At 45.8% G+C, this 26,409-nt stretch overlaps 1 protein-coding gene across 1 annotated transcript; it reads left to right on the top strand.

Moving 5' to 3' along the window:
* The first annotated feature begins 582 nt into the window (after positions 1-582).
* LOC146190517 (solute carrier organic anion transporter family member 4A1-like) lies at positions 583-26,057 on the top strand. The gene is made up of 13 exons (XM_084600185.1): positions 583-882; positions 1,856-2,128; positions 6,938-7,040; positions 10,021-10,120; positions 12,114-12,235; positions 13,254-13,562; positions 16,449-16,538; positions 19,306-19,504; positions 19,737-19,742; positions 21,095-21,245; positions 21,711-21,972; positions 22,374-22,576; positions 25,863-26,057. The coding sequence occupies exons 1-13, from the start codon at positions 583-585 to the stop codon at positions 26,055-26,057; spliced, it is 2,313 nt and encodes a 770-aa protein (XP_084456311.1).
* Positions 26,058-26,409: the final 352 nt, after the last annotated feature.

The following is a 26,409-nucleotide window of genomic DNA, read 5'->3' on the forward strand; positions in this document are numbered from 1 at the left end:
GAGCTATGAAAAAATTATGCATTTACACATCACAGTACGTACAATTAAACTTTGAAACAAACTAGGCTTGAAACATGACCACACATTATTATCAAGATCGCAGCTGTACCCTGGACGACCAACGAGCGTTCATCGGTCTCGCTCTAGAGTCTGCTAGATTCTAAGGAGTCTTGGCTGACCCCTATAGATCTGGGCCTTCAGCCCCTTGACTGTTTCATAAATGTTTATCAATCAAATCTTCTTAAAGGAAAAGAAAGAACTAAGGAAGAAGAAATCCGAGGGACGCGTGGCGCACGCGATAGCTTCCAGCAAAGGCTTCGAACGCCGAAATCTCGTTCGGCCCTCTGGTATAGCTTTCACCCGGTGCTTCCTCCGGCGTACCCAAAGCCGAACAGGTCACCCAAATCAGCGTGAGCTTCGCTTTATACCAGGTAGCTGAAATTAAGCGTGAGTATTTCTCAGAATTGATCTCGGTACAGCTCAATTGTCGTTTCAAACCAGTAATGGGGAGCATCAGCGCGGTATGAGGTACTGCTGCCGCATTTCTGCAGTTCCATTGGGGAAAAGGTGCTCCGTGCAGTCATGTGGTCCGACGAGAACCAGCGATCCTCCGAATTCTCCGTCTCGTCTTTCGGAATGGCGGTGCCGCAGCTGGTCAAGGGCTCGCGGCTTAGTGACGCCGGGGCGGGCGCCAACCATGACGTCAACTGCGGTCTTTTGGGCATCTACCCTTCGGTGCTGCAGAGCTACCGCACGCCCCGGTGCTACCTCTTTTTCCTCTGCATCCTGGGCATGACGCAGGGCTTCGTTGTGAACGGGCTCGTGTCCGTGGTGACGCCCACCATAGAGAAACGCTTCCAGCTGCTCGGCATCGAAGTCGGGGCAAGCTACTACTAACTGTTTCCAATACACGCGTTTTACTGTGGAATACTGCGCTACTTGATAGACAGAGACAAGTGGAAGACGTCGTCTTCCACTTGTCTCTGTATATCAAGTAGCGCAGTATTCCACAGTATGATCAACCAACTGGCCCCTGTGTTTGCATCGTTGACACGCGTTTTAGCTTCGCGAGAACGCCTGTCCCTTCGCCCTTCGGGCCCAATCTCTGCCCGGTGCAATTTCCACAAAAACCCGTATATTTTAGGAATACACCGACTAAAAGTATTGTTATAATAAAAAATTTCTGGACTAACTCGGTTCCTTAATCAGGAGAGACTAATATGTGAGCCAGCAGCTGGAAGTGGCCTTCGCTTCCGTCGTGAGCAAAGACCACTGCCTGCTGGTGCTGGTTCGCATATCAATCACCCCTGACTAAGCACCCGAGTTGGGTTGGTTGGTGATAGCATCCGAAACATAATTTTCGAAACCCATTCAGTCCGACTTCCCCCGAAGCTGTTGTCGTTCAAACCCGTACGTGCATACAGCGTGGTGTGACAGGGTACCACTTGTACTCTGCGCTCTGCGCTCAAGCTTTCCCTGTGCAAAATCGCCCTCCCCGGGGTTTGTCGAAAGGCCTGAGAACCTAAAGCCTCCCCTTGCGAACGCTTAATCTAAAATGTAGCAATTATTGGTGAGAACAGTGGAAGTTGTCACTGCTGCATGTCAGTGTTTTGGGGTCAGCAGCCACTATGTGAGCGTGAATACAACGCGAGCTTTCTTCGGATAACCAGGGTAGCACTCAGTAAAGCACGTTGATACTCAACGCATCCTGTAGCACGCAAGCTTTATGGTCGGTTGGAGTTACATGCTACGAGACTGTCTTTATAGAGAGGGGGCGGGGGGGGGGGGGGTGAAGGCGTACAGGGATGTATGTTCTCGATCTGGGAAAGAAACTGTGCTGGTGGACAATCTACAGCTGATCCAGAGCATGTTCAACGTGGCGTCCTGCATCATGGTCACACCAGTGAGCTACCACGGCGGCGTGGCCCACAAGCCTGTTATACTGGGCATTGGCGCTTTGGTCATGTCCGCCGGCGCTATGGTGTTCGCTTCGCCCCACTTCATCGCGGCGCCATACCTGATAGTGGACAGCGGCGGCAGCGCCAATGTCTGCCCCGAACGTGGTCCCGGGGAGTGCTCCCGCGCTGGAAAAAGCACCAACGCCAACGCCTTCAAGTATTTCTTCATGGTAAGGGTTCGGCCAATAGGATATTCACATAGTGATATGCCGTTGCCTCATTCAACGCAGACTTACAGAGCCCCCATTTCCTCCAGAACACTGTTTTCGTTTCCGGAGTCTTCTGCACTATGGGGCGGCAGAAAAAAAAATTGTGCAATACTTTCGTTTATACGCTTACTTTTGCGATTATCTGCGGTTCTGAGAGATCTTGATGGTTCACGGGCCAAATACTTCCTTTGTCTTAATGCCAGCTAGATGGGCCGCTTCCGCCAAATCTAAGCACTCTTCCGCCACCTCTGCTTACAGGGATGAGGACGTACAGTACAATAATAGGACATAGCTATCGAAATTGGCGACCGAGTGTTAACTCTTTTCCTTCACGAACATATTTTAGATAATCGTTCTAGAACATCCAGGAGCTTAGAGCGTTGGGCAACAATGTCAGTATCTCGCGATATGACGTAAGCAGCCATTGCACATTAGCTGCGCCACATGTCGACGGTTAAACGAACCGAGGCATCAAAACGGGTTCACATTGCGAAACGCGGATGCTACCGGCCTTCGAGGAGAGGTTGTGTTGAGCAGTCTTTTCAGAAGGGCTAATACTCTGATGTCAACACTAGATGAGAAACAAGGGGTGCTGCACAGAATAAGATGTTAGCAAAAATTATGGTGGACACGTAAGCTCCACTTTTAAGCGTATAGCGCGATAGGGTATAGGCTACCACCCAACTTCTAAAGCATCGCTATAACCAAGCCGTATGAACGTGCCCCCGTGGCCTAGGGGCAGCTCCTTTCACTCAGAATTAAAGGGTCCTGGCAGACTGACTCTCTTATCACTCTCCCATATGAATGAAGCCCGAGTTGGCTACTCCTACCAAACGTAACATCAGCCAGCCCTACAGGCCAGTGCGTAACCATGCCAGCTGCCAGCTGCAATCTGCCAGCGCCACGATCGTGATTTTGTTGCGAAAATATTACACCAGGTTTCGCCTCGTCGTGTAGCCGGTGGCCGGTGGGCACGAATGGCCTTAAGCAGCAGTTGCCCAGCAGCCGTTTCAACCGAGCTCCGCCGCGCTTCGCCTCGTTGGAATTAATAAATAATTGGTTCACAGGAAGGGAAAGGCGCAGTATCTGTCACACTTACTAGGGAGTTTTAGAATAGGGGGACCCTATCGGTTAGGGGGATAGGGTAATAGCGGGGCGCGAGTGCGCATGCGCAGAACCCAAGCGGGCCTTGGGTTTTTGGGTCAGCGGACGACGGCGACCCTATCTCGGCGAAATAGCGTGGACCCTATTGCCGGATAGGGTCGGGCAATATGGCGGCGTCCGGTCAAGCGGGCGCCGCTCGCCTCGGCACACATTCGTCGATACCGCTGCATGGTGTCACGCGTTCACGGCAAACGAAAGGCCAACGAAGCTTGTGCTATGTCTCATGATGCCCGCACCACCAAATTTAAGCGATAAAACGCCCCATATTGCCTGATTGCTTCCGGATTTACCGAGCTGCTAGGCTTAGCGAGTTCGCATCGTGTGGTTGCCATGGGGACCAGGCGTCGGAAAGCGCGGAAGGTTCAAATGAGGTTTCCCGGCTCAGCCTGGATTGATTAAGATTGGTCGATTTCGTCTTGTCTGAAGAAAACAGATTATATAACTGGTATTTTTAGGATATTTTTGCACAATGACAGCATTTCCTGTTTAATAAGATAGCGTTGTTTTGGCTTTTATATATTTAAATGCTTTCACGGTTTACCGTCAGGGCGCTGCGATCGACGAACACAAGCCCCGCTCCGCTGCGTCGGCAAACCCCTATTCTAAAACTCTCCGGTCGGCTCGAACGTTACGCCATGGCACGGTATTTTCTTGGGGGCCCCAATCCTTGGGTTCCCCTATTCTAAAACTCCCTACTCTGTTTACACCTGAACCGCGCCGTAAGGGAAGGGATGAAGGTGGGAGTGAAGGTGGAAAGAGAGAAAGGGGAGCCGTAGTGGAGGGCTACGGAGTAATTTCGACCACCTGGGGATCTTTAACGTGCTCTGACATCGCACAGCACACGGACGCCACTTCGTTTCGCCTCCATCTAAATCGTTGGAATTAGCCTACCATGACATTTGAATTCTTGTTAGTTACCTGTAGCCACGGGCAGGAGCTGCCCGGGGCATAAAGGTCGCTCTTTTCATATGGGAGGGTGATATCAGAATCAGCCAGCCAGAAGCGTCTACATTCTCGTTACCCCTACGACACGCAGTCACGTCAATACGGCTTGGTTGAAGCGTGACTTTATGTGTGGGCTGGTAGCTTACGCTCTCGCGTCATACCCTTAAAGGATGAGCTTAAGTGTCCCCAATAATGTGGCACCTTACACTGATAGGGCGTGATAGAAGAATAATGTAGCAGGCAAAAGAAGCTTCCGCCATTGCTTTCGAAATTCAACTAGGGTTAATCAGAGCTAAACGTCACGTCTAAGGAATGACGCGACAATGTCAGCTGCTCAGTGCAGGCGCCCCCTGCCCGATTGGCAGGTTGTCATAATACAACATCCCTCCCCTATTTATAAAAAAGGTAAATGCACAAATAAGCCCATGAACGGAAAGAAACACAACCCAAAATGGTTTATTGCGAATATCGCACCACAGCCCTCTGGGTGTGGCCGCTACGACGAAGGGGTGTCCGCTGCGTTGGCTGCGTTGTTCCGGTACACCCCGAGGCGTCAGCGTATTGACTGTGACCAATTCCTGTGACTCTAGTTCCAACTGTAGTTGTCGATACGCATCCTTTAGGTCACGCTTGGTGACCTTGACACCCTCGCTACGTTTTGCAAACAGTTCCTCAATTCTGGGAATCGGATAGCTTTCGCTGACCGTTACTGGATTAATGGCCGCTTTAAAATCACCACAAATACGTACTCTGCCGTCTTGTTTGAGCACAGGCACGACAATGCGGCCCACCTCGACGTCAGGGCAGGGCGTACAATGATTTCCCTTTGCATGCGTTGCAGTTCTACTACTTTGTCTCGGAGTGCAACTGGCACCTGCCTTCCTTTAAAAAACTGGTTTTGCCCCCTTCTGTAGTGAAATCTTGGCCTGTGCGCCTTTTAACGTACCAAGCGACTGCGAGAAGACGTCTACAAATTCCTTGACGAGGCTGGTCACGGAACATACTGCATTAAGCTCCTTCGGTTTCGTTATGGTAATCGCGAACGCTCCTATCCAGTCTCTCCCCAAAAACGTCGACATAAACTTTTCACAACGAACAGTGCCAGCGTTGCCTCGCGAGCTCCTAACTTCGCAACAGCCGTAATTTTCCCCAAGACTGCCGAGAGCTGCCCTGATTAGCTTTTCAATTTTACGTCAGAGGGCTTTAACTGTACTCCAGGAAACATGACGTTGAACTTATCCTCACCTATGAAGGAGACGCTGGCTGCGTCGTCCAATTCCATCACCAGTGGTACACCGTTAACGAAGACATAGACCTGCATGGTCTCGGGTCCAGCCGCTTGTAACGTCCACACGCCGTAGGGTGCATCCGTGTCGTCCGTGTGTGGTTCGGCAACCTCTTTCATTTTGTGCACTGAACGTGGTCTCATCTGATCTCTCTCGGCCACCGCCGGGTCGCTGCAGACCCTTGCAAGATGCCCTTGCTGCCTGCACTTCAAGCGAACACTAGTGCTGTGCCGGTATCGCGTCGCTGAGTGTTTGCTACCGCACCGCACGCAACTTCACCGCTCACCCGCAACTCTTCGCGGCGGTCGTTCCACGAAATTGGTCGTCGCTATCTCGCTTGTCGACGCTGCTTGCGTGCACAATACGTTTGCATCCTTCCTCGCAGCTTCAATGACAGTCATCAACTGCTTGGCCGATTCTAAGGTTAAATTCGCGGCTTCGAGGAGGCGTGTCCGCATTTCTGTATTGATACCATCGACAATCTGATCCCTCATCATGCGGTCATGCGACACCTGTCCAAAATTGCACTCATCAACAAGCCTGTTAAGTGCCGCAATGTAGTCGCTGACAGACTCACTTTTATGCCTCCGCCTCGATAAAAATTTGTAACTTTCGACGACTTCGATCGGACACCTTCGGCTTGAAGTGGGAACTCAAAACTGCTAAAACTGCCGTGAGCGCCACATCCGCAGGCTTCGTAGGCGCAAGCAAGCTTCTCAGCAGCGAATATGTTGTCGGTCCGCAGGTTGCCAGGAATACCGGTTTCTGCTTTTCTTCGGTGACGTCGTTGGCAGCGAAGTTCAGCAGCTAGCTCCTGGTACTCCACCCACTCGGTTTTGTCCGCATCGATTGGTTCCAGCTTTCCGGTAGCCATCTTCATCTATCTGTTAATGGCGCGCTCTTTCCACGCAGCACATTAAATCAATTTGCCACCAGATCCCATCCTAGTCGCCAGTTGTCACGTCCAAGGAATGACACGACAATGTCAGCCGTTCAGTGCAGGCGACCCCTGCCAGATTGGCAGGTTGTCACAATACAACACTAAACCACAGCTATTTTTTCGCTCACAAATCCGAAAACTCCGACATCATGCGTTCTAGTAAACAGGGCCTTTAAATCCATCGCGTTAAAACAAAAACAATTTTTAGGCGAGATTTTATGTACGCCTTGCTATGAGCGAAGCGACATCAAGTAACTGCTCGTATGTTGGGCTCGGAGATATGCCGAGGAGCGGTTGGTTCAGGAATAATCTTTACCAGATGCGGTTCACTAAAGTGACGTGACATGGCACATCGCTGATGTCTCTGGATTCTTATTTCCTTCAAACGCGACCTTTCGCAGCTCATAAAATGATTTTATCTGCCTTCTTACGCAGCTAGGGCATGCTATGCACGGTGTGGGTTCGTCGCCATTCTTCACTCTTGGCGTGGCTTACCTGGACCAGAATGTGCCGACCTCCAGTTCATCCATATACATGGGTAATTACTGTTTAATGTGGCTCATTTCATCACTATCAATTATGAAACGAAAAAAAGTGCTTAAAAAATAGCCATCAACTCTGTTCTAACAGTACGAAAACAAAAACAGAGTAAATGCGCTGAAATTTTATTTACCCATACGTTATTTTTTCTTTATTGCATAACATCATAATGTATCTAATGGAACTGTTCTTTATGTAAACCAAAACAAGATTAACACTACGAATAAAAAATTTATTAATTGAAGAAATTTAAGGCACTGGCAGGAAAATGCACAAAAGCTATGTATATTGAATCAGAAGAGAATAAAAATGTAGAATATTGGTTTAATGTTTGGATATCTCTGCAGTCAGGTGCAAAAGTTAAACTCTTCATGCTAAACTTCGCAATCAGTAAAGCAATTTTGGCGCGAAGCTCTTAGGGGCCATTATACGCATTGCAGTTGCAAGGTTGATGCAGGGTTGTCTTCGTTTCTTCGTTGGAGAAAACACAATCAGCTATACTGCTCGTGGCACGGATTCGTTAAAAACAAACCTAATATATATATATATATATACACATTATATATATATATATATATATATATATATATATATATATATATATATATATATATATATATATATATATGGGCTTGAATGGCTTATGTATGTAATGTATAATGGCTTATATATAAAGACCTGAATTAGTGATGTAATGCATTTAGAGACAAGAATGATTAGATACAAAGTAGAAGGAAAAATAACGCTCCGATGGGGGCAGAGAACCCGTGACCTCCGGATACCGCGTCCGGTTCCCTTACCAACTGAGCTACATCGACGGCTGTTCGAAGTTCTACTTTCTTTAGTATTACTGCCTGTAACCAAATCTTGAGTGTTCACTAGCACGACTCTCCACAGCGACGGACGTGGAAATTCCTGCGCATCGCTCGTTTCCAGTGTGGAGTAGTCATTTCTGTCCGAGCTAAAATCAGACCAATGGAAGTCATTTTTGTCTTCGCACAAAACTGTGACTTTCATCCAGAATATCGAAGACAAAAATGTCGTCTATCGGTCAGATTTTAGCTCGGACAGAAAGGATATTGAAAACAAAAACGACGTCTATTGTTCTAATTTTAGCTCGGACAGAAAGGAGTGCTCCACACTGGACACAAGCAGTACCGTGTGCTGTGCGATGTCAGTGCACGTTAAAAAACCCCAGGTGGTCGAAATTTCCAGAGTCCTCCACTACGTCGTCTCTCATAGTCTGAGTCGCTATGGGATGTTAAACCCCGCAAACCAAACCAACCGAACAAGTGGTACACAAAGTTCCACGTCCGTCGCTATGGAGAGTCGTGCTGGTGAACACTCTCAAGATTTCATCTAGGATATCAGCCCCGCCGCGGTGGTGCAATGGTAAGAAGCCCGACTACTGCGCCGGAGTTCCCGGGTTCGATCCCGACCGCGGCGGCTGCGTTTCGATGAAGGCGAAACGAAGTGGCGTCCTTGTGCTGTGCGTCGTCAGCGCTGATTGTTGCTGTAGAGGCTGTAGGAAGAAGGAAAAGAAAATGCACGGGCCTACTGGCTCTGCAGCTGAGCCACTTCCGCTGCCTCGTGCAAACAAACTGTTGTTGTGGCAGTAATAAGAAAAGAAAATGCACGGGCCTGATACTGGCTCTGTAGCTGAGCCACCTCCGCTGCCTCATGCAGACAGAAGAGATTTTATTTATTTATTTATTTATTTATTTATTTATTTATTTATTTATTCATTTATTTATTTACAGGAAGGGAAAGACGCGGTAACTGTCTCACTTGTTTTCTGTGGACACTGCAACCGCGCCGTAAGGGAAGGAAGGAAGGCGGGAATGAAAGTGGAAAGAGAGAAAGAGGAGCCGTAGTGGAGGGCTACGGAGTAATTTCGACCACCTGGGGATCTTTAACGTGCGCAGACAGAAGAGAAAATAGAGAAGAAAGTAAAGGAAGAGGGAAAGAAAGACGCGCGCCGCAACAACAGCCGTCGTCCACCACCAAAGCGGCGGCAGGTGCAATGACGGCCTACGACAGATAAAAATTCGGTGGCAGGCTAGCCCCCACCACAAGCGGCGGCGACCAACCTGCCCCAGCCCCATCAGATGAGTCAACGTACCAACCACACCAATCGTGCGGACAAAAAAGAAAATAGAGAAGAAAAAAAAGAAGAGGGAGAGAAGTACGCACGCCGCAACAGCCGTCGTCCACCACTTAAGCGGTGGCGGGTGCAATGACGGCCTAAACAGAAAAACACTCGGTGGCAGGCTAGCCCCCGTCCTAAGCGGAGGTGAATAAAGATCCCTAGGTGGTCGAAATTACTCCGTAGCCCTCCACTATGGCTCCCCTTTCTCTTTCCACTTTCATTTCCACCTTCCTCCCTGCCCTTACGGCGCGGTACAGGCGTCCGCAGAGCAAGTGTGACAGATACTGCACCTTTCCCTTCCTGTGAACTTTTATTATTATTATTATTATTATTATTATTATTATTATTATTATTATTATTATTATTATTATTATTATTATTATTATTATTATTATTATTATTATTATTATTATTATTATTATCTAGAATATCACGTACGTGTCAGGGAGAACGAGAATACCGCTGCTGCTGAGCAGGATTACTTCAAGCTGAGGACGTGTTCCTGCACGTCAAACTCTCTACTATTTCTCCGCGTTGACAGGGTTCCCTGAAAGTTTAAACATATTATTTAACTGATAATGTAGGATCTCAATCTGAAACTGCAGTTAAGTTCTTTTTCACCATGCCAAGTGGTAATACTTATGAAAAAGTGGCTCGGATCACTCCATCTTTAAGACTGGGTTATTCTGATGTGTGCGGTATAGCAAACAGTTAAATTTGCATTTACAAACGCTGGCACGTTGTGTTGTGTAACTAGTGTTTTCAGAAAACGTGTGGCTTTTTGTCTCCGCTCTCAAAAACAAGTTTACCCGCTCGACTTCTCTTGCAGGTATTTTTTATGCCACGTCCGTCCTGGGACCCGCTATGGGCTTCCTCTTGGGCGGATATTTTCTGTCTAAATACACGGACATAACCGTCGATTCGTCACAGTAAGTGCAACAATGATTTCACTTTTAAATACTCAGGCATTTTCACGAGGTAGTGTCGAGCTTTCTACAAAAACTGCACTGTTCAGCGTCTACGCGGCTAGCGTTTGCGAAGGCCTATGAACTCACCATTTGCGTACCTGCCGTCTCTGCCGAAATTTCCGAGAAATGTATGAATTTGAACGAATATTGCAGTTCAACTAAGTATGCGTATAAATTTACGCAAGAACATTTTTGCGATAATATGTTGAAGTTCTATTAAAATGACGCAATTTTAAGTGCCTTCAAGCGCCCCTACGAAAACGCAACGTACCATCATTTATAGAATCCACATCAGCAGCTGCATAGTAGTCGACTTCTACCGTCATTCGGTGAGATCGCAGTCTTTGCGTAGCATGTAAACCGCTTTTCATAATATTGTTATTACTTCATGCTTGCTTGTCGCCTTTGCTGAACCTTTGTTCGCGTGTTACGCGTAGCTTCCCAATTGGCCTCACTTTCTATTTTGTGTAACCAGCTCCCGTGTCTTACATAGTGTGACTGCAGTGTTTTATAACCGTAGCGGCTTCGCAGCACAATTGTATGCTCGAAGCCTTGGTAGTATTCCGAAGCTTGTATTAAATCTCATCAATCTCCTACAAGACCTGAATTTCGCTTCGGGCATCGAAAACTTCATCGAGCTTTCCTCTTTCCTCGGTGGTTTTACAAATGTGAAGTCAAATTGGCATGTACGCCTTTAGGAACCGCTTAAAAGGGCTGAAACATTGGACCGCAAGCCTGCTGCAGCATGACGGGTATACTATATGCGCCATGCTGTGGGACAAATATGGGAGCTACGTAGACTTTATTATTAGATGCTTGGCAAAACATCAAGTTGTATCTTAATATAAATTTCCTTCATTTACATGCGCTCGTAAGAACACTACATTCGGGCAAAGATGTTGCTAGGCGCATATTTGAGATGGCTGTTTTATTTTCAAGCATGCAATAATACCCATAGGAATGCAAAAACCGCAACTCAGGCAATAGAAATTGGCGAAGGAAAAATGTAAGAAACGTATTCCAGCCAAGCTTGGCAGCTACTAGAAAAGGCGGTTCAATGGATCAAAATCTATGCTAAAACATGAGCATTAGAGAACATGTTGAAGACGTGAACATTTGACAGGTGAACACGAAAAAGAAAGCAAATTATTTAATGTGTTTCTTTCTTTATTTTTAGGTCCCGCAGAAAAAAAGGAGGTAAATGTCGGCGCTTGGACGTAGTCAGTGATTAAAGGTTGTGATTTTGTGGCCGTGATTTCAAAGGCTGTGATTTTGGCTTGTCCTACTTCTCACATTCTCGAAAATTTTCTACAAATGCATTTTATTTTCAACGGCAGGTTGTGTATGAACACACTTTTCTTTTCTTTTTTTCACATATCGTGAGATTGAGCCACAAAAATCAAATATTCACTCCCTCGGGGCGCTTTTAATGTTTTTTTCTATTGTCAAAAACGCAGCACATTGGTTTTCTATACCTATCTTAACTACATTCGGTGCAAGCGCAGGGCAACCATAGATAGCAAGGTTTTCCAGCGTATATCGGAAGATCAGACCATTCCTACCCATATGTTCACAATAGTGTTTTAGAAAGTTCCATAATTACCACAACATCGAAAATGACGTCCCAGAAAGTTGGAATTCTACGCGGGGTTTGTTCGCAATAACGTAATGAACCCATATATTGGCTGATATCGGATGATTTCCACCAAGATTTTCGAGGACGCTCATTGCGTGTACCTTTGTGAGCATTGATGTTTCGGGCATTTTGCGACAACTGTTGATTCGTCCCACACTTAGCTCGTAGACAAGCAGACGTCATCGCTATGTTTTATGCTGGTTTAGAATCGCCATGCTTAGCGCGAAAAGTGATAGGCATTTCGCAGGAAGCTGTATGCTTTGTACAAACTAATCGCCATTGCAATGCGGCGCAATGCAATAACTATACGTGACGCAGGCTGGGCATGGACTCTTCGAGCACAAACTGGGTGGGCGCCTGGTGGTTGGGCTTCTTCGGGGCATCAATCGTCATGTTTCTCGCCGCTTTTCCCGTCGCCAGCTTTCCCAGGGCGTTACCAAGTACGTACGAGATGCTCGTTAGTTTTCAAGATTACTGATTGATTGATTGATTGATTGATTGATTGATTGATTGATTGATTGATTGATTGATTGATTGATTGATTGATTGATTGATTGATTGATTGATTGATTGATTGATTGATTGATTGATTGATTGATTGATTGACCTTTATTGAATGGGAAGGCTAAGGCCATGAATGGGGATAAAGGGAAGTAGACAGAATCTTCATTGTAAAAAGATTAGATAACTGGTGTAATCTCTGATTTCAGCCACATGTGTTTGTCACAACAAATATGCAGAATCTAGCACTATGATTCGAATGAACACTACGCGGTAACGTGGTGACAGATTCAAATTTGCTCGGTCAAAAAAAAACTACAGAACCATGTGCATGTTCCAGAAGCGCTTAGTAACAGTGATACGAAATCATTTCCGCGTCACCATTTTTTAGTCTCAAATATTTTATATTTATTTATATTGCTTAATTATTTGTCGATATTTTCATTATTTTTCTGTTTTTAAATGTTTTACTAGTTGGCAAGAAAAGGCAAGTCACAGCGATGTGCCACTATCTCTTGACGGTAGCAGGTTGACAAAGGACATGAAAGTTTTCGCACGCGCGTTGTTCAAACAGTTGTACCATCATACGAAGCACTTAATATCGCAGTAATAAAACTGGCAGCTTGTTTAGTAATTAGGTAGTTGCGCCGAATTATTAATGGCAACCTTACATAAATATCCTCTATTTAGTTCTCTAATTCATTTAACTGGACAAGGTAAAGAAGAAAAACATTTCGGGAAAAATTGCTAATCTCAGTATATGAATACTCTCTCAAATCAGCAGAATTCTGCCCGAGGCTTGGCTGTGCATGAAGCATTACCGGGCCGAGAATCGCTCACGTTCTCCTTGCCATATCCGCAGCGTCATCGCTCAAAGCCGTAGCAGTGAACTCTCATTAGTGAACATTATATAAAGGGTGCAGATTGACACGACGTTCACGTTCGTTCTTCGCGCAGCTGCCAAGCTAAAAGCACTTGAGGCGGCTGAGAAGGAGAAGGAAAAGCAGCAGTCGAAGCAGTCGCCCGATGCGCAAGACTCGAAAGTTGAGGAGGAGCCGAAGGACGCGCAGGAAGCGAAGGATGATGCGCTGGAACCAAGGGACGCGTCTAAACAGCAACAGGATGCGCTGGAACCGAAGGATGTGCGGAGCCCGCAGACTAACGTGGGCTCAGGCCCGACACCGGAGCGAAGCTTCGGTGGTCACGTCAAGAGGCTGGTCCGCAATCCCACCTTCGTCTGTTTGACGTTGGCGGCGGCGGCCGAAAGTAAGTCGAATTGTCAGCCATCAATGCGTATTCTAAAAAATAGCTATAGTCTATTGAGAAATACGGGGGAGGGGGGGGATGGGATAGAGAGAATTAGGTGCGTGTTATGATGCATATATGGAAGAAGCCAACTGTCAGCGAGGCAACGGAAAGACTGGGAACTGATTTTTTTTATGTTATCCACACCAACTCCCCCCCCCCCTGCTTTCACTAAACCACCACTTAATTTGTCCTCCTGACTTGATTCGATTTGGGGGAGGGGGGGGGGGGGGGGTCCTTTGTACGCCACGATCTGGTGCGAGTGGAGAAAACATTATTCTTTTCTTTAAGACCTCTACAAACAAACGTACCTCATGACTGGTAATTCAGTGAAACATCTAATTAAAATTGGATAATTATTTTCTAAACAAGGCCGAGAAAAAAAGGCCGTGTCGTATGTTTTTTTAAAGAACGGTGCACGTATGAAGACAAACTGAAAAGTGGTGTTAGGACTGATTAATTTTCGAATCGCGGCCGTAAAAATATGTTGACACATCAGAGAAGACAATAAAAAATTTAAAAAAATGGTGGGTTCAAAACAAAAAAAAATATTCACACGAAGAAAGTCTCTGCCGCGACAACACCCCCCCCCCCCCAATGTGCCATAAAACTCCTCTAATTATCCAGTCAATTAACAAAGCCCATTATTATCTTAATTATACGTTGAGTGGTTACGCCCAAAGGGGAGTTCAAAGCCATGAACAGACAATGGCATGTCAGTTTTTGAAATGAAGAAAAACTCATTTTTGAAAACTTTATCGCGCGAGGAATTCCGACTCTTTTTATCCGCACGAAACCAAAACTAACCGCAGAAGTGCACAGGAAGCTGGATACAGAAACGACGTCAAGTAATGACGTGAGCAATGGTAACGTCGCTTAGTTTCAAACTCAAGTGATATTGTACCACGTCACGTATATTCTTTTGCCTCGCAACTTGGTGCAAGGAAAAGGCCAGCTGCATAGTCGATATCTTTTAAGAGCGAGGGAGCGAAATGATGTTCATGATACGTCACAGTTGAGCAGGCAGTTCTAATTTGCGCCGTTGCCAGTGCTCACATCGTCGCCGGAAGTCACTTCTGTAGCGAGCTTATTGCGCACCTCTTGAGCTGAGGTTCGGTGTCATACGGAAAAACCGTTAGATTTCCTAGCGCTGCAGTGCTTTAGAAGATCAGTATTTCGCTTCAAAACTGATAACACATCGTCTTATTTACGGCTTAGACTCCAATAAGTGCCCAACTGTGATAATTATAATCATGACTTTTTTTTATTAGTTGTAAACGGAAATTTCTGTCCACAGCTGCTGAGAGCTTGTTCCTACAAACAAGTTTTTTCTATCGTGAACACGAGCTTTTTTTTTTTTTTTCAAATTTTCTTGAAATCTCTCCTGAAACACCCTATATAAACCACGAGGGGTGCAAACTTTGCATGAGTAGGAACACTTGGCCCGATGCACGCCCAAATGAAAAGCCGTGAAGCGGAAGATGTAGCTAAGATTATAACGTGGGAGCAATGTAGACTATTTCAAATAAGTCTGGCATAGCGGCGCCAGCGAAACCCGTGAGAACAGGTAGACCAGCCGCTTTGTGGCTCATGTTCTTTTCTTTTAGCTGGGCCCATCAACTCAGCATAAGACCTATTTAATATTTTGAGTACGCACAAAATAACTGCAATTCGATGCACAGAAATGACAAAAAATAAGCGAATAAAGAACTCAAAGAATGTTAGCCTGTAGAGTAACGCACGAAGGGATATGCTAAATAAGATGACGTTCAAAGGACAACTCGAACGTACAGGAAAGAACTAAATTACGCAAGAAACAAGCATTCATTCGAAGCCTTCAATGGCCACAGTGCATATCAAGAAGCTTCCAAAGGGAGAAATACACAGTTAGTCTGCTGCGCATGAGAAATAAGCATGTTCCTCGATAAATCTATTAAACGATCAAGAAGCCCCTGATGTATAAGAGAGCAGGAACACACTGAAGCCGCCTTACGTCATGTAATTTATAATTCATGTAATATAGTTGTATCTTGCATTCAGACCAAAAAGTTGCCAGTGCATACTGATGTCATACCAACAGAATATTGCCGCGAACCACAGTTAACCACGAAACGGCCTTTGGAGTTGGGTGAGGACGGGAGTCGTCAGACTCGTTTTTATGAAGAATTGTTTTGTACTCCTCACTTTAGCCATAACCTTCTCTTGTTGAGAGAGAGAAAACGTTAAGACCCATATTGCAGCTCGTCAATCGTCTTGGGTATATATTCGAGTGGAAAGCATTTACTGTCAGCATTAAGCCCGGTGGGCACTATACTATATGAATTCGAGTCCGTGGCTCTCGGCGACATTGTGAGACGCCTCAATGAACCGGACTTGCGTTAACGGGTCTGAGCTGGTAGTACAGCCTCTCACCGCTGTAGGGAAGGGACGTGTATTAAGTCCGTCGTTGGCGGCGCCTTTCTTCAACTCCATAAAATGAGATCATATCCGGCTACCTCGCCACATTCTTTCCAAGTTGAATTGTATATTGCGTAGGGCACGTGTGTGCTAGTTTTGACGGACTGAAGAAGGCTCGCGTCCGAATCCGATGTCACATATTAACTTCTGCCTTTTGTCGAGCTTCTTGCCTGGTGACAGATATAAGGACTATAGAGCTCTTTCACTCAGAAAAATCTCGTTCCCCTTGACGCGGCCATATCGCTAAGACGATCCGCTAACTGCCGATGCACACCACACCCTGAACTAATTTACAGTCATGCATTCTATGGCGTCCTTGCACTTCTTAGAGCCTAAAAGCTTGCATCCCCGTAACTAAGGATTTCTCATTCACTGCGATCTTTATTACAGCTATGCTAGCGTCAGGGCTGACTGGATTCGCGACGAAGATATTCATCTCCATGTTCGGCATATCCTCTTCACAGGCCTCTGGCCTCCTGGGTACGTACAATATATGCCTCAAATATCTATCCTGACACGTGAATCGCTAGCATTGGGAAATATATGCATTGTGTGATCTTGGTCCTTACTGCGGTCGCGCGCTCACTCCGAACACTACCATGTTATAATTTGAGTAAGCGCTACGATCTGTCTGCTCGGGGGAGGGGAGGAGCATTGTATAAGTAATTCAATATTCTTCCGCCTTAGAACGGCAGCTGTGCTATTTATGTGGCTCACGAGGACAGGAGAGCAAGCTGCTGGGCTAATTTGGGATGCATATTGTGAAGAAGTCAGCACAAAATACAGACAAAAGGCAAAAGAGAGAACACATACAACAGTCACAAGCGCTCGTGACTGTGCTTTGTGTCCTCCCTTTTTATCTTTTGTCCGTATTTTGCGCTGACTTCTTTACAGGATGACTCACTAGGCGTTCTACGAGTCTTATAGTTCCGACTAATATTATGAAGGTTCTAATATGAAGTCTAAGCGTCAGCGCCAACTGGCGAAGCGCAATGCAGGAATGGATGGTATACAGAAATATGTGCAGAAACTGGTGGAATATGCGGTCGAAGTATAGTAGAGATATAGCGCTTTGACCATTTATTTAGTCGCTGTTGAATGCTTCTTCCAGCTAAATCAATGAAGTATAGTAGAGATATAGCGCTTTGACCATTTATTTAGTCGCTGTTGAATGCTCCTTCCAGCTAAATCAATGAATCTTGAGGGCTCACATTTTGTACTGAAATTGGGCTTGGTGGCATGTGTTTTTTGTTTTTTCCTAGCACACTTGTTTGGTGGTATTTGCTTGGTTCTTTTTTTGTTTAATCAGAAGTGGAATATTTGCACCGCCATCGGCGACGGTGAAGCGAAGTAAGCCACTATCTCAGCAATAATATTTATAACTCTATGTCGTTTTATTTGCAGAAAGACTGTCATAAAAGATTCGATGAAGGAAGGTAGGCAGAACTGTTTTTCGAAAAGTTGGAGCAGCTTTATGAATACTTTTGAGAAAAACTTAATTTGGCAAAAAATTTACTGAATTTGAAGAGCTTAGTTGGTGTATCACAAATAAACTTCTTCGACTTTGAAACGCAACGAGATGACACCGCCTGTGCCATCGCTGGAACAACGGCTTGTCTTGCTTCGCCTTCATTGCATACGGTACGAATATTGTACTTCTGATGAATCAGGTAAGTACGTCGAACAGAAAAAATACCAAATACAATTTCTGTACTAAATTTGAGCCCTATGTTAAACGGTTTAGCTGAAAGAATCATTCTGATGGGTGTGTATAACTGCGCAACAAGCAATAGTAGTATGTGCATCCTCTGAGAACGCGAGTAAAGTTTGTTTCTCAGCGTTAATGTAAATGTGCACGTACACACACGTGCACGTACACACACACACACACACGCACACAATCGTTACCTCCTGTAACGGTAGCCATGCTGCTACATATGTTCACGCTTAAGCCTGTACGCTTCGACATTGTTGTAAAAACACATTTGCAGCCAACGTCGCCAGTAAAAAATATTACCGCATGCAGTGACTGGCAACTAGAACTGTAACATCGCACCACGCGACGCTGCTGTTCGCAGACAGGCCTATCGTGTTCTTTCCATTTTTGCCGCATGAAGGGTGGGGAAAGAAGGAAATGGGGAGGGGGGAGCTTCAACCATGGCTTCTTTTTTTTTTTTTTTTTTTGTTCAAGTATTGAAACAAAGAAAAAATTAAAATTACCTGAAGTTTAGCTTTAGTTAAACCCGGTAGGTTGCGTAAGCAAAGCCGACATTCTATTCCTTCTTCTTCTTCGGTGCGGCGTGGCTACCGATCGGGTTCACCCGACGGCTTGAAGAGGAGGCCTATCTGCGGTCGCTTTAAAGGTCAAACATGGCTACCGGCCGGGTTTACGCGACGGGCTGAAACCTGGCGTAGTATTGCTTACGCAATAAAAGGGTGAAACAGAAAAATATATTTGGCTGGGCCGGGGCAGTTCCCCTATAGCCCCGAATACTTAAGAATGGGAACGGCCCGGCACCCTGGTTATCAGCGTCTTCGGCAACCCTCAGCAATACGCGTTGTCATTCGGGCGATCCGTCACTTGTGCTAATCATTTTCACTCGCGGCTCTACATCTTTATATTGGATACGTCAAGTTTATGCTGCGCAGCGAGTTTGTGGTTAGCTTTCTGCGTGCGTTAGTTCTCGATTCCACCCGTCACGAAGTTCTTACATGCAGTGTCGCGAGCTCGGCGCTGGCTCCCAGCAAGATCAATTGCCGCTTAGGGCTGATATTCATTCACCCGCATCCTGCGGCGAATGTCAGCGTGAGTCTTGTCGAGAGGCAGTTAAACAGTGATCTGGAATGGGCATCGTTCGTAATTAACAGGGCGTTTAAGAGCACGTTTGTCTCGATCGTGTCTCGCTTACATTAACTGTGGTTGTGTGCTTTGGTTTTGAACGATGGAATGCCGATCTATCCGCTCGCTCTGCGCATCGGCATCACCCCACAGTTCATAAAAGCTAAAAGAAGCGAGCCTTTTGGGGACTATAGCACCGTTTTCAGTACCATCATACTGGAAAAAGCACCTTGCAGTGCTAGCAACACGACTATACTCCACAAAAACCTTATCCATGCACTCCGCTCAGTGCTTCATGGTTTAGAGTGCTTAAAAAGGATAAAAACGGCTCCTTCAGGGCACTACACGCTCGCGCGTTCTTATGCAACATAAATCCACTCGGCTCGATCCGGCACCCTCCGCGTGCAGGAGCTGTGGCGGTACCCAGCGCCTGCGGTGGGACTCTGCTGGGCGGCTACGTCATCACCAAGTTGAACGTTAAATCGTCGACCATTGTGCGCTACTGCGTCATCCTCTCTCTCGTGCCCTGGTTCACCCTGTTTGTCTTCAATCTGTCTTGCTCAAACAACCACAGCGCGCTCGTGAACCGCACCTCCGATCAAGACACGTAAGAACATTCCCGCAGCTGGGCCTACACGGCTGTGCACCTTTTGCTTTGTGGCGTTCATCCTATGTGCGTTTATTAGTAACTTGTGTCCCGCACAGTTAGATTCGAAGCTGCGTTCATTTCTACAGCAGTACCCAATCCAAAGTGGTGCGCAATGATCGTAAACCGACGGTGTCATCTTTTATTATGTGCACAATATTCCGATGACTGCAAGTTTCGGACAGGCTTGGAGGAAAAAGTACTGTGGCATGGCGAACTTAGCGTGACCGCTCACCCACTTTTCTGCCAAGTTGTATTACACTGAATAAGTACGGGAGCTTAATGATGTCATATATGTATCAAACGTGAGTCAATGCTTGTTCTCCATGAACGCAGGAGTTTACCTCATATAATCACCCCTTCAACAACGAGAGTGACGAAGCGGAGAAAAATCTGCTGATGAAGATATCAATCTCGCAATGATGCTAGGCTTCGCTTTCAGTCTTTACGTCACCTTACGCTTTGGGAGCGTCAACAATACAGCCGATACGGGCCAAGGGTACTGGGGAGGGCAAATGTCCATTCGTCCGTGAGCAATTGCCAGCACCGTATCCTCCCAAGCTTAGGACAGGGAAACTCGTACAGAGATGGAGAAGGATGGAGAGAAAACTCGTACACGAGGCTACTCAAAGCAGCATATATCCACTGCTCCGTCACGTGCTCTAACAAATGACTTAGCGGAGCATCGACAGAAATGTCAAGTGCGCGTCGCCTTCCTCTTACTTCCATTGGGCATGCGCAGTAAGACTCTAGCTGTAATCTGACATATCTTAAGCTAGCATGTTCCCACTATGCAACAGCACCCAAATAACCCTAATTTCATGCCATTAGTTTAAGAAGCTAACCGGCAGGTGCAGGTGGAACTTTCCGTTTTGCAAGGATATATTTGTTAGGAGAGTTTTCTTCTGGGCAAATGGCTTTGCAGCAGAGCAGTGCTATGCGTTGCATTTGAAGATTGCCTCGTCAACTACAGCACACTTCCCACGGGGTATTGAGTCACAAGGAACTTTTCTAACTTAGCGTCGCTTTGTGGCTGGCTGCGCTCCGATGGGCTTCAATAATGCTTATCGAGATAGCTGATGCATTGTTAGGCTTCGCGTCTACTTTGCGAAAAAAAAAAGCAAGGAAGAAGTCATAAAGCGTGCAACACACACAGAAACTCAATGCGTGTGGTGTTTCCCCTCTTCACCCTCCTTGTTGCCGCGCAGTAAAAAAGAAGCATGTTCAGCGCACCTCGCGTAAGAACGTTGGAAGCGATAGGGCCAAGCGCACATAAATCCCGCGTGCAATATGGCGACGCCTGCGTCGAAAACCTTTGATGGTGTTTTATCTGTAGTCATGGCATCATTTAGATCGCGTTTTGTCTCAGGAACATCGTGTGGTATGTATTCTCTCCCATTGCGAGAAAGTGGATTGAAGACATTGAATATCTGGCGGAAGGGTTGAGGTTAAACTCCGATATCGATGTGCCCGTTATGTGGTGGCACACCATTTCCGCACGATCGGAACGCGACAACTGACACCGCGGCTCGTGCGCGCGTGCATCTCTAGGCTCACCTTCCGCGACCTGGAGCGTGACTGCAACTCTCACTGCAACTGCACTGGCGTCATGTTCGATCCCATCTGTGGAAGCGACAACTTCACATACTACTCACCTTGCGTCGCCGGCTGTACGGACGAGAAACGATTCGAGAAGACCAGGGTGAGCTCGCGACCGAGAAGAAAAGATTGTCTATACGTCTCGACGTTGGGAAGGCGCGCTAGCTCTGCAACCGATAGCATTCATTGCCACCAAAATTTCTGCGCTATTTGCAGTTACAGAAGTAAAAAAATGAATCTGTACATTACAGGTGGTCAGCGTATAGGGGCAGGCACAGGTCCTGCATATAAGCTGGCAGGTCACCTGCACGTGTCCTACAGCTTTCTTTATATGCTTATATATTAAATTAGGCCGTTTTTCTAAGCTGTGAAACGAGCTTTCAATCGGGTTAAGAATGCTTTCTTTTATTAGTAGCCATATTCGCCGGTGCTCATTTGCTCCTAGTTAGTGTTGATTTTTGTTTTAAATAGTGAGAGCATGCATGAATTATTTTAATCCCTTAAACGTAAGCCTAGACCGCTAAATCTACAGCAGTTTTTCGGCACCATGCGTGGCCCGCACGCTCAGCTCTACACGCAGTGCACGTGCGTCAGCGGCCCTCTGCTACACAAGCAGCTCGAGAACGACAGCTTGTTCTACTACATGGCCAAGCGAGACCCGTGCGTCTCCGACTGCAGCCTCGTCTTCGTCTACGCGGGTGCCATTTTCGTTGCTCTGTTTTTCACCTTCCTGCTCATCGTGCCAGCGCTCACGGCGCTGTTGCGCTCTGTCGACGAAGACATCAAATCTACCGGCATCGGTGTCAACTACGTGGCCATCAGGCTGCTTGGTACGAGGAGAGCATGGAACGTTTTCTTTGCTAAAAACGGCCGCGAACATGTCTTTCAGGACTGTCTTATTGCTGAGTAACGGAACAGTGATAAATTTAACAACTAACAGATGGCCCATTCGTACACATGCTCTATAAATAAGTTCCGCGCCATAAGGCGTTGGGAGGCTCAACGCATCGCAGGCTTTTCAAAACAAACTTTTCAAAACAAAAAACATCTGTCAGAAGAAACGTTTGCTTACAAGCACGAGTCCCCTCAGTACTGAAGCTTCAACAAAGAAAATTAGTTTCTTCGGTAATTGTGATGGAGTGAGGCACAGCCATGGGGTACAACGCACTGCAATGTGAAAGATGCGGAGAGCATCGGAGGAAAGTTAGTGTGTTGTTGTTTCCGTCCTCAGGCACCATCCCTGGTCCAATCGTGTTCGGCCACCTGATCGATCGCAGTTGCGTTCTGTGGCGCGGCACGTGCAGCGGTGGCTCGGGCGCATGCGCAATGTACGAGAATGCGGCCATGGGCATGAACTTGTTCCGCGTCATGATCAGCGTCAAGACCGCCTCTATACTGTTCTTCTTCTGCGCATCACTCAGCACCTGTGACTGGGCATGTTCTTTTCTTTCTCTTTGTTTCTTCCTTGATACCGTAAGTCGTATTTAGAGGCGATTATACGAGTGAAAACGCACAGCAAATCCAAATAGGCCAAGCGCGCTAAACATCTTAGCTATCATCTGATTAAAACGAATAGAACTCTTACCAGCGCATATCATGCATTGAAATACAAGGAGAAGAGTGTCTAGGCAATATTTTCAGGATTGGCATATAAAGAGTTGCAGATTCGGAGATCATTGATTCGGATGCCTCCAGCGGCATGACATAATGAAGTATTCATGCCCTTCTTCGCAAGTGGCGCAAAACCATACAAGTTTGCCAAGACTGTTTAACAAGACTGCTTTGAAGAGTGAGATCGATATTGCAAATATGCGGATGCATCCTTCTTTGTGATTTTCATAAATTTTGAATACACAGTGTTTTAGACAAAGAAGGAAAAGACATTTCAGTTCAACCTCCCAGGGTATGACGAGATAACTTTGATAGCTTCGGTTTAAACTCCCCTTGCGGAGTCTCGTTGTTGCAGATGCACTTTGGTATTTGCTCAGTCACTAATTTCTTAGTGTTTGCCTCTATTTTGTCTCACACATATTCATCAGTATTAGAGTCTTAAGCTACCACATTTGTTCAAGGCCTCCCTACACTGATACGTATTCGATTTGAAAATCACCCTGCCATCTTACAGGAGCTGCTCGAGGTGGCAGCTCCTGCCAACCTAATTGGCCAAGTCACTGTGTCTGGTGACGTCACATAACCCGCGAACCATGTAGCGCTGAGCCGTCGTGATTTTTCGCTCCAACGCCAAATCGAGGTTTTCTGCACAGCACGTCCCGACAACAGCGCTGATTAGTCGCCGGATTTATATACTGCCAAATCTTAGTGGGTGCATCGCAAATGGCGTTATCCACCGCCAGCATTGCAAAGTCGTTCCTCTGATCCCTAATGGGGCGCATCGAATCATATCTAATGCTGCGAATACATATTTTTTTGGTCAATATTATTATTTTGCAAACGTGCATTTTGTTTAGAACGAGCAATTTTTCGGTCTATTCATAAATTTCTCTTCCCGTCCTTCTTACACTTCCTATGTATGAACCGCTCTAAAAAATGGTCGACATCTGAAAAGAAATTCCTTCCATCACCCGAGCTGGCTTGCGAATCGCACAAGTACAGACGATTCATCAAATGAACTTTCAAGGAATGAAATGAACTTTAAATGAACTTTAGTTAGATAAAACAGCCTTTGAAAATACATACCACACTAAGATAAGCATATACGGACTTCGAAAACAGCAAATAGAAATACTTCGTGCACGGACAAATTATGGTCTTCAAATGTTAAGATGGCGAATTCCCCCGTTATCATTCACATTACACACAGCACTCCTAATCGCAAATATAAAAATATAATTAAAGAAATGCTAATAAAGGAACCTCAAATGATGAAATTTAAAATACTCCTATTAATGTCTGGAATAATTTTGCTATTTTTCATACTTAAACCATGGTTATACTATGTCTATTTTTTAGCTTAACCACAATGCTTGTAAATTTGTCCTTTTATTATTTATATAAGTAGTGCATTTGTGTCAACGTGTGAATGCCTTACGATTTCTGCAGCTATGCTTCCGCTTGTCATCCGAATGGCGTGACCTTGTCAAGCCGTGCATGCCTTTTGCCATATCACATCGGACAACCTTTCTTCTTTGTGTGTGTGTGTGTTGTTCGAAATAAATTTTTTAAAAAAGTCTATCACACTGACATCCACGGCGAACCAAAAATTAAAGGCTTCATATTGAGTTACCTGGGTGAAATAGATGGAGATACATTGAAAGCAGCTGCTGGCAGTTTATGGTCAGGTAATCCGTCTTCAACATGACTGTCTCTTGAAAGCGTCTTCAAACCACGCTAACTTCATTTTAACTGTGTTCTCTCCCGTCAGCAAGACAACCGCACAATTAAATTGAACGATAGAACCCCTGTTGGAATGTACTCACTCGCTGAAATACTCGAAGCAGCCCAGTGAAAGTTAAGTGGCACCCCCATCTAGAGAAAAAATCACTATTCGCTGATAGCCAGAGCTATAGTTTCAGCTCTTCTCGGTTCATACAGCTTTAGGCCTAAACGCTCGTCTTCCGGTACACGACATCATAATCGTTCAGCAGAATATGTCGTAATGCATGACTTCACTGCAGCTCCACAGAATAAGTGTCCTCGTGCAGTAACATCACTCATGACCATGACATCACCGCAACGTGTCATGGCAACGCACAACACTTGTTCAAACACAGCGATTTTAAGTGGCCACACAGTTTAATGTTCTAGAGGAGCAGCCAAACAGCGGATAGGTGGGCGAAGTTATAAGCACCGCCACCAATAGCTATTGTTGAATCCGGCGTTATACAGTGCCTGCCTCCTGTGAATGTCTTTTTGTTGTTGTTACAGTTTGTTATCGTTGTAAGAAAGGTGCGGTCAGATAGTTGGCTGTTTTGTCTTTGCCTTATGCAACTTGATATGGCCTTCTTTGCGACGCATTTTTAAACTCTTTTTACATAACCTTCATGTTCAAAGATATATCCTTGCGGGATCGAATCCCGGCCTCGGTGGCCGCTTTTCGATGGAGGCGAAAAGCTAGGCTCACGCGTGCTGGGCGATGTCAGTGCCCGTTAATGACCCCCAGGTGGTCGAAATTTCCGGAGTTCTCCACTACAGCGTCTCTCATAGCCTGAGTCGCTTTGGGACAAACCCCACAAACCAACCAAACCAAAACGAGAAATATACTAGAGTTCTCTGCCTCCATGAACATTACAGCGGATGCACTTATCAATTGTTAACAGCTCCAACGTAATAACTGCTTCCAGAAACTACACCTTATTGACTCACGCAAGCAGCAACTTTGAAAATCATTACACTTCAGCCATATTTTTATTTAATGACACAGAATGTAACAATGGGCTGTTTTTCAAAACGGGGGTGTTTGCATGTTTTGCGCTTTTGTTTCCTTCTCCGGCTCCAGAGATTAACCATATACCATAATATACGTGATGTCCTTTCTAGCATAATACTATTAAATATCTCCCTTCCTCTATCGCATCGCCATTAATCGTATACCTCGTGGGACACATCACGCTGTCCGACACATAGACGCTTTTGGTCATAATGCGTGTCGACTTAGATTGTTGTTGCTGTGGTTCGAGTTCCGTAAATAAACAAATACAATGGCGTCTTAGAACAAGGTTTTATCTAATTAACAAAAGCATGCACTTATCTGTTCCAACAGGGCACCAGCTTTTCATCACCCGGTGCCGAAAGTGTGCCAGCCGAGATTGCGTCCGGCGATGGCGATGCAGACAAGAAGGAGCTGCCTGAAGAGGAACAGCTGCAGAACTTGGGTGCATCTGGAGACGCAGCAGAGGACAATTTCGACAGAAGAAAGGAGCACAACAGAGAGATCGGCTCGAAGGAGGATGTCTAAAGCGTAGGACAAAAAATAAAGGCAAAAAGGCGATACTGGTCTCTCAGCAGATGTGTGTTGAGTTGTCTGACTATATGAACAACTAGCAGCATGTTGTTATGAAACTTTGCTTTGTTTATGTGTTCACGCTCAACGCCTCCGAAGCTGCTTTATATATAACTTTGTGACTCTAGGCGCTACTATAGGTTTATCTCGAATGATCGCCACAGCGCCTAATTGACTTGTTCGAGGGTGCCCTAGTCACTTTAAGCCTGTAATCCCAAATAGTTTTGACAGGTTGAGATTAAGCATCTTGTAATTCTTTTATCTTCCTGTTGCTAACGAGGCAACTCTGCACTGAAGACACTTGCAG

Source organism: Amblyomma maculatum, chromosome 4, assembly GCF_055883805.1.
Source record: "Amblyomma maculatum isolate TAMU_Amacu chromosome 4, ASM5588380v1, whole genome shotgun sequence".
Taxonomy (NCBI): domain Eukaryota; kingdom Metazoa; phylum Arthropoda; class Arachnida; order Ixodida; family Ixodidae; genus Amblyomma; species Amblyomma maculatum.